A 14,314-nucleotide genomic window follows, 5' to 3' on the forward strand; every position below is an offset into this window, starting at 1 on the left:
GCAAACAACGTGAATCCTCAGTGTAGTAAAAACCTGAGATGCATGTCTATGTACTTTGTGTCTATCACTTTTCTGTCAATAGGTGGGGAACACACTTCATCATGGGTCCATAGATGTTCTAGTCTTGTCCTGCTTAGAACATTTCTGGAATAATCTACCTTTGCTCCCTCTTTTCCTCTAAATAAAGCTTTGCTGTATTATTTCATTCTCTGTGCATCTGTCCTCTGTCAAACCCTCTGTCACCCAGGTCCAACATACAGCTCCATGAGCTAGAACCAATGAAATGTGACTCGCCCAACCACCATTGGGCTGAGTTCAGGCTGAGTCAGCTCTGGTTCCTTGAACCCTGTTTGATCCTGAGACTCTCTGAGGCTCTCTCTTTCTCTCTCTCCCTCCTGCCAGGACTCTGTCTCTCTCTTTTTCTCACACTCAGTGACTCTGTCCTCTCTGACTTTCTGAAGAAGTTCATGGCCCCAACCATTGGGTCCAAGTCTATCACACTCTCTCTCTATTTCTCTCTCTCTGAACTCTGACTCTTACCTGAAGTCAAACAGCATTATAATCCTATAATTATATTTATATTATATAATTATATGTGCATATATAATTATAATTTAATCCAGCTTTCTAATCCATATCCCAAATAATTAAAATGGTAATTGAAGCTCCTGAAATTTGAATGTGCATAGCCATATCTGTACCCCACCCTGTATCCACTCTTTTCCTTTCTTCTTATCTCTAACATTTCCTTCTGCTTTCTTTCTCTCTCTCTCACTTTGTCTCCCTGCTACCCCTGTCACTCCTCCATAATATTCTCCTATTGAGATCTCTCCAGAAATCGTCAACTACAATCTAGACTGAGGGATGAAGATGGTACCATGAGAGACTCAATGACAAATTTCCCTGTTTCAGCAGGAAGCAGTTTTGATGAGCATGAACTTCCCCCCACAATCCCCCTGTGGACTCATGGCCCCTCTCCAAATTTCTACCCACTATCATCTCACATGTCCCATTTTTTTCTTTTTATTATAAATCAAAAGATGATGGACCCTGGGACAAAAGCCACCCCAACTCTCTTTCCTCCAGCACCTGACCAAGCCTGGGACAGAAACTGCCACAATAGCAACATCTGGCAGAACTCCCAAACCTTGTTCATATTGCATGACTGACCATCAGCCTGGGAACCAAAAGCCCCTACCAGTGAAGCCAACCCCATCAGGGCCATTCAATGAACTGGACCCAAATAGCCCAACTTTGACTAATAGAGGTAACACAGGTTACCTGATGCCAGACAGCCACCCTATAAGAGATTTCCCCCTTCTCTAATCAGGGGGAGGCCCCTATCCATCCACAAGTTTCAGGCTCCACTTCACTCTCCATTTCCCCTATCCCCCACTCCACTGTCACTTCCATGGCCATTGGCCTCCCATCCAGCTTTGCTCCTTCTGTTCTTCTAATAAAGCTCTACTATATTATTTCACTCCCTGCCTCATCTGTCTTGGGTTGGGCCCCCCATCAGCCAGGTTTGACTGAAATGTGACTTGTTTTATTTGGTTGCAATTCACAATGAATGTGACCAATGAGTGGAATCTATATGGAGGCAAACTTCATACTTGAAGCAAGAACAGACTCCCTGACAATGAGAACTGTGTAAAAGGTTAACTGATGGCCCGTGACTGGATGTAATGATGATGATGATGATGATGATGATGATGATGATGATGATGATGATAGTGCTCATTTCTATAATGCTTTCTAAGGATCAGGCTGGATACTAAGCAGTTTATAACTCGGATCTCCCTCTACTCTCACAACTACCTTAGGGGGAAGGTGCTGCTATGATGCGACTTTTTGAGATGAGGAAATTGAAATGAAGGTTAAGTGAGCTGCCCAGCATAACAGAGCTGGGATGTGTCTGAGGCTGGTTGGGAACTCACGTCTACTTGTCTCCATGTGTAGCTCTAACCACTGCATGACTTAACTGCCTATGGAGCTCTGCCCCCTGCAGCAGTTCTTCATGTAATGGGTCTAAGAACAGTTGATGAGGATTTGGAAAGAGAAGGCTTGGGCAGGAATGAGTGAGACAAACCCACCTTTGGGGTGACGTCCAATGATTGAGGAGGCGCCACTCCATGACTGTTGATGGGGAAGAGACCAGGCTCAGCACCCATCCCAGTCCCAGCAGCCTCCAGTGAGACCTAGAAACCTCCCTCTGAGGCAGCCCAGACAAGCTGCCCCAGCTGTGGGGAAGGAGGAGCCCCTGGGACAGTGGGGGCTCCCTCAGCAGCTGCCTGGGCAGGTTTTTGACCAAAGCTGAACCACTGTGAGAGGATAACTATAACTCTGCTGACAGTAATAGTGTCCGATGTCCTCTGGTTCCATAGCACTGATGGTAAGAGAGAAATCTGTCCCAGAGCCACTGCCACTGAACCGGGCAGGGACCCCAGAGTGCAGGGTGGAAGCATAGTAAATGAGGGGCCTGGGAGACTGGCCTGGGGGATGTTGGTACCAGGTCATGTAATTACCAACGCTCTGACTGGCCCTGCAGGACAGGGTGACCGTCTCTCCCAGAGACACAGCCAGGGAGGACCGAGACTGGGTTACCCCAATGGCCCCTCTGGAACCTGCAAGCAGAAGGACAAAGGAAAAGTTACAAATATTCATGTCTCCGAAATTCAAGGAAGAATCACTGATACAATGTGTGTGTGTGTGTAAATCCTCATATGCCAACCCAGACAGCCTCCTGACCCCTGAGGGCACAGATGGCCCCTCCGACCCTCACAATCACCCACAACCCAATTCTTCCCAGAGGGACAGGAGACAAGCAGGGCTCCATAGGACTCCTCTAACAACTTCCCAGGGCAGTCTCTGCAAACAAGAAGGAGGGAGTTTGGGGCTGAGTGGCTGGAGTGGGAGGAGAGAATTTTCTGCTCAAAGGGCAAGTTTCCCTAATGCTGCCCTCTCTGGAGATCAGATCTTTGGCCTCAGTTAGGGACAGCAGCCTCCTTGTGGAAGTCTGAGATGGACTATTCCAGGATAGTCAGACCCTTTCCATATGAGCCTGGCAACCCTCTAGAACAGAACCTCAGAACCAAGAAGATGTCAGCCTGGCATTCAGTCACTCATTCATCCAATGGCTTCTTTGGCCCTTTCTGGAGAGTTCATCCAGTGTTTGCTCCTGTCCCTCCAGCCCACCACACATGTTTCTCTTTCCCCTCCAAATTACATCTATTAGACAAGGCTGGGGCCATCCAGTCACAGTGGGGAGTTTTTAAATGTGGGGCAACAGAAAGGAAAATCTCAGGGGTCAGATATATAATAATATTGAAGTTTTGTCTCTGTTTCTCCTCCTTTGAAAGAAAAGTATAAGAAGCTGAGCTTTGGGTGCCTTTGGAGACTCCACTTACTCCTCTGAGTCTTGTGTAATGGAGGCATTCCTGACTCTCCACAGAGACCCGGATACACTCAGGAAACTGTCTCATGGATCCAGATAATTTAGTCTATCCAAGTGCTGTGGAAACCCAGTAACTGAAGCCCACTTTCTCTGTGAGAGTCAGTCATAGGTTCCCCTTACAAACATTCAGGCTCTGAGACATGAATGGAAGCAGAATTCACACCTCATGCTCTGGAGGCAGCTGATGGGGCAGTGGAAGGCCAAGAACATTTAAAAGCCATTTTAATTAAGAAAGTATCCAGGCAAGTCCCTTAACCTTATTGTCTCTTACTTCCCCCACACTTCTTGCTAGAACCTATACTTGTATCTGTTTGAAGAGAGAAGGTAAGGGCTTTGTCAAAAATTAATTGATTCATTTATTCATCAAAAGGGAACTTTAGGGGGCCAAATTTTGTATGGACCTCCATACACTAAGGGAAGCTCATTTTTCTTCCTGGTTGAGTCTACACAGATGATCTGGGAACTTTAAGGTATGAATAAAATATGAATTCCTATCCAAGAGAGAAGCCAAATGATCCTTTCCTCCAAAGCACCGGGGGTCCAAACATTCACAAATCAGAATGTTATATAGGTTTAAGGAAAATATGCCCACCTGGGCCATAATGTTACCCATCAGTCAGCAGCCCTCCCTCCAGAGGCCTCTCCAAAGCCTCAGAGATTTGGGGTCCTGATCACACCGGGAGTCCATTTGGGCTATTATTGCTTCTCTTTATCTGTTGTCCTCTCTCATGCTCCTCCATGGTTCAGTGGGCCACGTCTGGCTGTGCTTAGAAGCTCTTCATTTGTGGTCCTGTCTCTCTCCCCAGTAGCTGTCCTCAATGCCCAGCAAATGAGAATCATTTTCACCCAGACTGATTCTGGCTCCTGAAGTTCTGTCCTCCTCAGCCTCCTGTTCATATTTTCCCTTTGCTCCAGAATCAGATCTCTTATACAACTGCCATAGAAGGAAGAATAGAGGACACTTTACAGATCTAAAATGTTCCAGCACACAAAAATATTTCTATTGTTTTCAAACTTTCCCTTGTCAATGAAGCCCCAGTGGAAATGGCTAGTGGTGGAGGAGATGATAGATTCCCGGACCTAGAATCAGGAAGACCATTAAAATCCAGCCTCAGATATTTACTAGCTGTACAAGCCTGGACAAGTCACTTATCCCCTGTCTGCTTCAGCTTCCTCATCTCAAAACTGGGAAGAAAAATAGCCCGTGCCAGCCAAGTTGGTGGTTGTGAGGATGAATAGGGTTGATATTTATACAGTATTTGGTAAACTATGAAAGGATACCTAAATGCTTCTATCATGGTTATTTCCAAAGTAGAAATATATGCATAAAATAATAACTCTAATCAATGTTTTATTTATTTTGATTTCTCATCATTTTATATTTTCTCCCTTTCTTATTCATATTGACTTACTAATATATTCCTTTCCTTCTTCAAATCAAAAAGACCTCCTTTCTAACAAAGATTTTAAAATGTAAGGAGAAAAGAAGTTTAGTGTTCATACTTATGACATCATAAATATTATAAGGCAGTTGAAATATTTTTCTGCAGAGAGGAGACATTTGAGACTTGATGATAGATCTAATTAGTTTTGTGCTGGTCAAGTTCTGAACATACAGCACAAAAAGAAAAAGGTGGGGAGAAAGAAAGGAAGTCACAGGACACAACTTCAAGTTTAATCTTCATTATTAATGCTTCCTTTAATTTTTCCTCAGTAAGCATTTAACCAGTTTTTCAATATCTTTGGATCACAGCACTAGATAGATCATGGTTTGGTCGTGCCCAGGGGTCATGTCCATTGACTCTCTCACCACCAAGGAGTATTTCCATTGGCTTTTCCCCTTAGGAAAGGATGATGCTTCCTCAGGAATGCCAGCACTTTGGACCACTCTTTATGTTAGCGTCTGCCTTGGGGGGGGGGTAGTTTGTTCAGAAATACAGCTTTTTTAGGTGTGATTACTTGAACTTATTGAAGGACCACTCTGCATTTACTTATCTGCTCACTGTTTCGGTTTGTTCTCATTCTTTTTTGTTCTACCTTTCCCAGTTCGAAGAGTCTCAGCAGAGAAAAGAAGAGCAAGAGAAGTGATGGCTATTTCTGCTTCTTTCTGCTGGCTGTTACCTTGGTGAAGCCCATTGGGCAGTAGCATTCCCTTTTCTTTAATAATCTCCTTTTCCCTGAATGAATAAAAGAAGACAAATAGTCCCTCCCTTTCCTTTTCTTTCCTTTAGTATTTATAAGAAATCTGAAAACAATATGAGCTTTAGTGTCTTGACAGTCCTAGAGCATCATGGTACTTTTTCGTATTAATCTTTGCTGTCTGTCATTGCTTCCATATATATTTAAATCTGAAGTTATTTGAAGAATTTCCTGTGGATCTATATACCTCCCCATCACTTTCTGAAGTATGAAAAGTGGAGTATACAAAGATGGCAGAAAGAATGGGGAAATTTGGCATTGGATACATTTCATTCCTCAAATGGTTTAGAAGGAAAAAAACTGGTTTAGGAAGCTGGTTTAGGAATGCTTCTAACTCAGCCAGAAAATAAGAAGTGATGAGGAGCAGGTTTATAGATCTTGGGGCCAAATCTACTGATTTCAAAAGAATGACTAAAGGGGATGAAGAGAGAAAATGGAGGGAAAAAGTCAACTTTGACTCTTATAGGCTACCTTAGATTGACCTTAAGACAACTGGGGAATAGATAGAAAAATTGTGCTGAATGAATATAGCATTATTTCATGGTAAGAAATGAGACGAGATTATTAAAGGAATTCCTGTCATTAGGAACCAATGCAGATTAAAATTAGGAGAACAACGCCTTCAAGGAGAGCAATGATTTAAAGAAAAGTAATTTTGAAAGATTAAGAATTCTGACCATTCAATGCAACAAGTGTCCAGAGGACCCCTGAAGAGAAGTGATGGATACCACATTTAGAGCCATGCATTTCAGGGCATAGCCAAGGAGTGATTCATTTTGTTGGACCATATTGGTTAGAGGTTTCAATCCTCCCCCCACCCCCATCTTTCTTTCCCTCAGTTTTACTTGGTGGCTGATGGGGGAGAAGAGGGGTAAGGGGGGTTAGCCAATTTTAAAGAAAAGGCCAATTAGAATATTTTCTTCAATGCAACAAAAAGAACAGAAGGAATTTTAGAAGGGAGTAAAGACAACCAGGACAGTGAAGACAATTAAGAGTATGATTTCTTGTAGGCCAGGCTCAGCACCCATTCCAGTCCCAGCAGACTCCTATGAGACCTAGAAACCTCCCTTGGAGGCAGCCCAGAGAAGCTTCCCCAGCTGTGGGGGAAGGAGGAGCCCCTGGGACAGTGGGGGCTCCCTCAGCAGCTGCCTGGGCAGGTTTTTGTTCAGGGCTGGAGCACTGTGAAAGGCGAGCTATTGACTTGTAGGCAGTAATAGACTGCGATGTCTTCTGGTTCCACAGCACTGATGGTAAGAGAGAAATCTGTCCCAGAGCCACTGCCACTGAACCTGGCGGGGACCCCAGAGTGCAGGGTGGAAGCCCCGTGAATGAGAAGCCTGGGAGACTGGCCTGGGGGTTGTTGGAACCAGTTCATGTATTTACTAATGCTCTGACTGGCCCTGCAGGACAGGGTGACCCTCTCTCCTAGAGACACAGACAGGGATGATGGAGACTGGGTCACCCCAATGGCCCCTCTGGAACCTGCAAGCAGAAGGACAAAGGAAAAGTTACAAACATTCATGTCTCCAATGTACCAGGATGAATCATTGATATCATATGATGAGCTAGATCCTCATATGCCAACCCAGACTGCCTCCTGAACCATGAGGGCACAGATGGCCCCTCCGTCCCTCACAATCACCCACATCCCAATTCTCCCCAGAAGGAAAGGAGACAAGCAGGGCTTCCCAGGACTCCTCTAACAACTTCCCAGGGCAGTCTCAGATCTTCCTTCCTCACCTGGGACCCAGAGAAGCAGGAGGCAGAACAGCTGAGCCTGAGACCCCATCATCTCCCTGTGCCTGAGCTCTGGCTCCCCAGCAGCTCCCTCCCAGCTGCCCCTTTATAGCTGCCCTCCTCAGCTGGCCTCATTTTCTCAGCAGCAGTCATGCAAAACAAGAGGGTGGAGAGGGGGGAGTTTGTAGCTGGGTGGCAGGAGTGAGAACAGAGAGGTTTCTGCTTAAAGGGCAGGTTTCACTGATGCTGCCTTCTTTGGAGATCAGAGTTTTGATCTAAGTTAGGGAAAGCAGCCTCTTTCTGGAACCCAGAGATGGATTATCCCAGGATAGTTACAACCATTTTCCTTATGAGCCGTGCAGCCCTCTAGAATAGAAGCTTAGAACCAAGAAGATCTCATCCTGGCTTTCAGTCACTCATTTATCCAATGGCTTCTTTGGCCACATCTGTAGAGTTCATCCAGCATTTGCCCCTGTAACACCAGTCCACCATACATGCTTCTCTTTTCCCTCCACAATGTATGTATTGGCAGTGCTGTCATTGTGCAGTCACTGGAGAAGGGGGTGGAGTTTTTGAGTTCATTGCAGCTTAAAGGATATTCTCAAGGGGGAGATATTTGATGATATTGAACTTTTGTCTCTCTTCCTCCTCTTTCTCCTTTGAAAGTATAAGAAGCTGAGCTTTGGGTGCTTTTGGTGACTCCACTTACTCCTCTGAGTCTTGTGTAAAGGAGGCATTCCTGACTCTCCACAGAGACCCTGATTCACTCAGGAAAATGTCTCATTGATCCAGATGATTTAGTCTATCCAAGTGATGTTGTTCCAAGGCAGAAGAGTGGTACGGGCTAGGCAATGTCCTGAAGTGATTTGCCCAGGTTCACACAGCTTGGAAGTGTCTGACGTGAGATTTGAACCCAGGACCTCCTGTCTCTAGGCTTGATTGTCCATACACTGAGCCACCCAGCTGCCCCTGGCTTTTCCCCTTTAGAAAGTTAGATACTTCCTCAAGAATGCCAACACATTGGACCACTCTCTATGTTAGCCTGTACAAGGCAGTAGTTTGTTCAGCAAAGAAGTTTTCTTGTCTGTTTCATTGAAGGATCACTCTGTATTTACTCATCTGCTCACTATTTGACTTTCATCCCATTCATTTCTTTTCTACCTTTCCTAGTTCAGAGTCTCCTTGGCAGAGAAAAGAGGAGGAAGAGAAGTGATGGCTGGTTCTGCCTTATTTTTGTTGGCTATTATCTTCATGCAGCCGATTGGGAGGTAGCCCTCTCTTTTCTCTGATATTCTGTTTCCCATGGATGGATAAAACAAGACAAATAACCCCTCCCTTTCCTCTTCTTTCCTTTAGTATTCATGAGAAACCTGAAAACAGTGTGAGCTTTAGTGTCTTGACAGTCCTAGAACATCAGGGTACTTTTTAGGATTAGTCTCTGCTACCTGTCCTTGCTCCACCCCCCTCTCTCTGCATATATATATATATATATATATATATATATATATATATACACATACATACACACACACACACACACACACACACACACACACACACACATATATATATAAAACGGGCTCATCTTGGATCTTGTTGAAGGACGGAGCAGTAGAACATGGAAAGGGTTTACAGAACAACACAGTCCCAGCAGACTTCTATTAGTCTTTATTCTGTCAAGTTTCTCCTCCAACAGGATTCAGGCTTCTGATTCAACTTTCTGACTCTGCTGAGTCAGAAGTAGTTCCTAGATTACTTCTTTTTTTTCCTTTTAAATATTATTTTATTTGGTCATTTTCAAACATTATTCCTTGGAAACATAGATCATTTTCTTTTCTCCCCCCCCCCCCCCATAGCCGATGCGCGATTCCACTGGGTATCACATGTGTCCTTGATTTGAACCCATTTCCATGTTGTTGGTATTTACATTAGAGTGTTCATTTAGAGTCTCTCCTCGATCATGTCCCCTCAACCCTTATAGTCAAGAAGTTGCTTTTCCTCGGTGTTTTTACTCCCACAGTTTGTCCTCTGCTTGTGGATAGTGTTTTTTCTCCTAGATCCCTGCAGAATGTTCAGGGACATTGTATTGACACTAATGGAGAAGTCCATTACCTTTGATTGTGCCACAGTGTATCAGTCTCTGTGTATGATGTTTTTTTGGTTCTGCTCCTTTCACTCTCCATCACTTCCTGGAGGTCTTTCCAGTTCACATGGAATTCCTCCACTTTATTATTCCTTTGAGCACAATAGTATTCCATCACCAACATATACCACAATTTGTTCAGCCATTCCCCAATGGAAGGGCAGCCCCTCATTTTCCATTTTTTAAAAATTTTAAACATTATTTTATTTGGTCATTTCCATACATTATTCACTGGAAGCAAAGATCATTTTCTTTTCCTCCCCTTCTCCCCTCCCACCACTTTTCCCTCTCCCATAGCCGACGCACGATTCCACTGGTTATCACGTGTGTTCTTGACTTGAACCCATTTCCCTGTTTTTGGAATTTGCGTTATAGTGTTCATTTAGAGTCTCTCCTCAGTCATATCCCCTCCAACCCTGTAGTCAAGCAGTTGCTTTTCCTCAGTGTTTTTACTCCCACAGTTTATCCTCTGCTTGTGGATAGTATTTTTTAGATCCCTGCAGATTGTTCAGGGACATTGCATTGACACTAATGGAGAAGTCCATCACCTTTGATTGTACCACAATGTATCAGTCTCTGTGTACAAATTTTTTTTGGTTCCGCTCCTTTCGCTCTGCATCGCCTCCTGGAGGTTGTTCCAGTCTCCATGGAATTCCTCTACTTTATTATTCCTTTTAACACAATAGTATTCCATCACCAACATATACCACAATTTGTTCATCCATTCCCCAGTTGACGGGCATCCCCTCGTTTTCCAATTTTTGGCCACCACAAAGAGCACAGCTATGAATATTCTTGTGCAAGTCTTTTTCCTTATTATCTCTTTGGGGTACAAACCCAGCAGTGCTACAGCTGGATCAAAGGGCAGACAGTCTTTTATCACCCTTTGGGCATAGTTCCAAATTGCCCTCCAGAATGGTTGAATCAATTCACAACTCCACCAGCAATGAATTAGTGTCCCTACTTTGCCACATCCCCTCCAACATTCATTACTTTCCATAGCTGTCATGTTAGCCAGTCTGCTAGGTGTGAGGTGATACCTCAGAGTTGTTTTGATTTGCATCTCTCTGATTATAAGAGATGTAGAGCACTTTTTCATGTGCTTATTAATAGTTTTGATTTCTTTGGCTGAGAACTGCCTGTTCATGTCCCTTTCCCATTTGTCAATTGGAGAATGGCTTGATTTTTTGTACAATTGATTTAGTTCTTTGTAAATTTGAGTAATTAAACCTTTGTCAGAGGTTTTTATGAAGATTGTTTCCCAATTTGTTGCTACCCTTCTGATTTTGGTTACATTGGATTTGTTTGTACAAAAACTTTTTAATTTGATGTAATCCAGATTATTTATTTTGCATTTTGTAACTCTTTCTAATTCTTGCTTGGTTTTGAAGTCTTTCCCTTCCCAAAGGTCTGACATGTATACTATTCTGTGTTCGCCTAATTTTCTTATAGTTTCCTTCTTTATGTTCAAGTCATTCACCCATTTTGAATTTATCTTGGTGTAGGATGTGAGGTGTTGATCTAAACCTAATCTTTCCCACACTGTCCTTCAATTTTCCCAGCAGTTTTTATGAAATAGTGGATTTTTGTCCCTAAAGCTGGGATCTTTGGGTTTGTCATATACTGTCTTGCTGAGGTTGCTTGCCCCCGGTCTATTCCACTGATCCTCCTTTCTGTATCTTAGCAAGTACCAAATTGTTTTGATGACCGCTGCTTTAAAATATAGTCTGAGATCTGGGATTGCAAGACCCCCTTCCTTTGTATTTTTTTCATTATTTCCCTGGATATCCTTGATCTTTTGTTCTTCCAAATGAACTTTGTTATGGTTTTTTCTAACTCAGTAAAAAAAAATTTTGGAAGTTCCATGGCACTAAATAGATAGATGAGTTTGGGTAGGATGGTCATTTTTATTATATTGGCTCATCCTACCCATGAGCAGTTAATGTTCTTCCAATTGTTCAAGTCTAGTTTTAGTTGTGTGGAAAGTGTTTTGTAGTTGTGTTCATATAGATCCTGTGTTTGTCTCGGGAGATAGATTCCTAAGTATTTTATTTTGTCTAAGGTAATTTTGAATGGGATTTCTCTTTCTAGTTGTTGCTGCTGAGCTGTGTTGGAATTATATAGAAATGCTGATGACTTGTGTGGGTTTATTTTGTATCCTGCAACTTTGCTAAAGTTGTTGATTATTTCGATTAGCTTTTTGGTTGAATCTCTAGGATTCTTTAAGTAGACCATCATGTCATCTGCAAAGAGTGATAACTTGGTCTCCTCCTTGCCTATTTTAATGCCTTCAATTTCTTTTTCTTCTCTAATTGCTACTGCTAGTGTTTCTAATACAATGTCAAATAATAGAGGTGATAATGGGCATCCTTGTTTCACTCCTGATCTTATTGGGAATGCATCTAGTTTATCCCCATTGCAGATGATATTAGTTGATGGTTTTAGATATATACTGTTTATTATTTTTAGGAATGACCCTTCTATTCCTATGCTTTCTAGTGTTTTTAGTAGGAATAGGTGTTGTATTTTATCAAAGGCTTTTTCTGCATCTATTGAGATAATCATGTGGTTCTTGTTGGTTTGCTTGTTGATGTGGTCAATTATGTGGATAGTTTTCCTAATGTTGAAGCAGCCCTGCATCCCTGGTATAAATCCTACTTGATCATGGTGGATGACCCTTCTGATCACTTGCTGGAGTCTTTTTGCTAGTATCCCATTTAAGATTTTTGCATCTATATTCATTAGGGAGATTGGTCTATAATTTTCTTTCTCTGTTTTTGGCCTGCCTGGCTTTGGAATTAGTACCATGTTTGTGTCATAAAAGGACTTTGGTAGAACACCCTCTTTGCTTATTATGTCAAATAGTTTGTATAGTATTGGGATTAACTGTTCTCTGAATGTTTGATAGAATTCACTGGTGAATCCATCAGGCCCTGGGGATTTTTTCTTAGGAAGTTCTTTGATGGCCTGTTGGATTTCTTTTTCTGATATGGGATTATTGAAGAAAACTATTTCGTCTTCTGTTAGTCTAGGCAATTTATATTTTTGTAAATATTCATCCATATCACCTAGGTTGGTATATTTATTGCCATATAGTTGGGCAAAGTAGTTTTTAATGATTTCCTTAATTTCCTCTTCACTGGAGGTGAGATCCCCCTTTTCATCCTTGATGCTGTTAATTTGCCTTTCTTCTTTCCTTTTTTTAAATTAGATTAACCAGTACTTTGTCTATTTTGTCTGTTTTTTCAAAGTACCAGCTTCTAGAGTTGTTTATTAGCTCAATAGTTCTGTCACTTTCGATTTTATTAATTTCTCCCTTAATTTTTAGGATCTCTAGTATGGTTTTCTTCTGGGGGTTTTTAATTTGTTAGTTCTCAAGTTTTTTTTTTTTGCATTTCCAATTCCTTGATCTCTGTCCTCCCTAATTTGTTAATATATGCACTCAGGGATAGGAATTTTCCTCTAAGTACTGCCTTGGCTGCATCCCATAATGTATGAAAGGATGTTTCGCTGTTGTCATTTCCTTCAACAAAATTATTAATTGTTTCTATGATTTCTTCTCTATCTGATTTTGGAGTATCATTTTATTTAATTTCCAATTAATTTTTGATTTGGCTCTCCATGTACCCTTGCCGATCAATATTTTTATTGCCTTGTGATCTGAAAAGGCTGCATTTATTATTTCTGCTTTTCTGCTTTTGAGTGCTATGTTTCTATGACCTAGTGTATGATCTATTTTTGTGAATGTGCCATGTGGTGCTAAAAAGAAGGTGTATTCCTTTTTGTCCCTATTTATTTTTCTCCATATGTCTATTAACTCTAATTTTTCTAAGATTTCATTCACCTCTTTTACCTCTTTCTTGTTTATTTTTTGGTTTGATTTATCTAAATTTGATAGTGGTTGTTTCAAGTCTCCCACTAATATGGTTTTACTGTCTATTTCCTCCCTCAATTCTCCTAGTTTCTCTATTAAAAATTTGGATGCTATTCTGTTTGGTGCATACATGTTGATTAGTGATATTTCCTCCTTGTCTATACTCCCTTTTAGCAGAATATATTTACCTTCCCTATCCCTTTTGATCAGGTCTATTTTTGCTTTGACTTTGTCAGATATCATGATTGCAACTCCTGCCTTCTTTCTATCAGTTGAGGCCTAAAAGGTCTTACTCCAACCTTTAATTTTAACCTTGTGAGTGTCAACCTGTCTCATATGTGTTTCTTGAAGACAACATATGGTAGGGTTTTGGGTTCTAATCCACTCTGCTATTTGTCTACATTTTATGAGTGAGTTCATCCCATTCACGTTCAAAGTTATGATTGTCATTTGTCGATTTGCTGGCATTTTGATATCTTCCCCTAGTTCTGACCTTTCTTCTTTAGCTATTTCCTTTTGAACCAGTGATTTCCTTTAGGTCAGTCCCCCTAGTCCCCTCCCTTGAGATGCTTCCCTTTCTAGCCCCTCCCTTTTTATGCTCCCTTCCCCTCCCCCCTCTCCTTCCCTCCCTTTTTGTACTCCCTCCCCCTTCCCCCTCCTTAATTTTCCTTTCTTGCCCTAATGGATAAGATAGAATTCAGGATCCCACTGGATCTAGATGCTCTTCCCTCTCAGATTTGATTTCACTGAGAGTAAGGTTTGAGTAATTCCACTTCACGCTCTCTTCCTCTCCTTCTCATATGAGAGTTCTTCCCCTCCCCTTCCCATATGTATCTTTATATGGGAAAGATTATTCTGTTAAGTTCCCCCCCTATTTCTTGAAGTAAATCTTAGTATTATCGACGGT

General features: G+C 42.0%; 2 gene segments (V, D, J or C); both read right to left on the reverse strand.

Annotated features, from left to right (window-relative positions):
- Nucleotides 1–2,280: 2,280 nt before the first annotated feature.
- LOC130457455 (Ig kappa chain V-V region MOPC 173-like) lies at nucleotides 2,281–2,664 on the reverse strand. The segment is given in 1 exon segment: nucleotides 2,281–2,664. A coding segment is annotated over 1 exon segment (384 nt).
- A 4,154-nt stretch (nucleotides 2,665–6,818) lies between these two features.
- On the reverse strand, nucleotides 6,819–7,442 carry LOC100029208 (immunoglobulin kappa variable 1-39-like). The segment is given in 2 exon segments: nucleotides 6,819–7,135; nucleotides 7,394–7,442. Coding segments are annotated over 2 exon segments (366 nt in total).
- Between the last annotated feature and the right edge of the window lie 6,872 nt (nucleotides 7,443–14,314).

This window comes from Monodelphis domestica, chromosome 1 (assembly GCF_027887165.1).
Source record: "Monodelphis domestica isolate mMonDom1 chromosome 1, mMonDom1.pri, whole genome shotgun sequence".
Lineage (NCBI taxonomy): Eukaryota > Metazoa > Chordata > Mammalia > Didelphimorphia > Didelphidae > Monodelphis > Monodelphis domestica.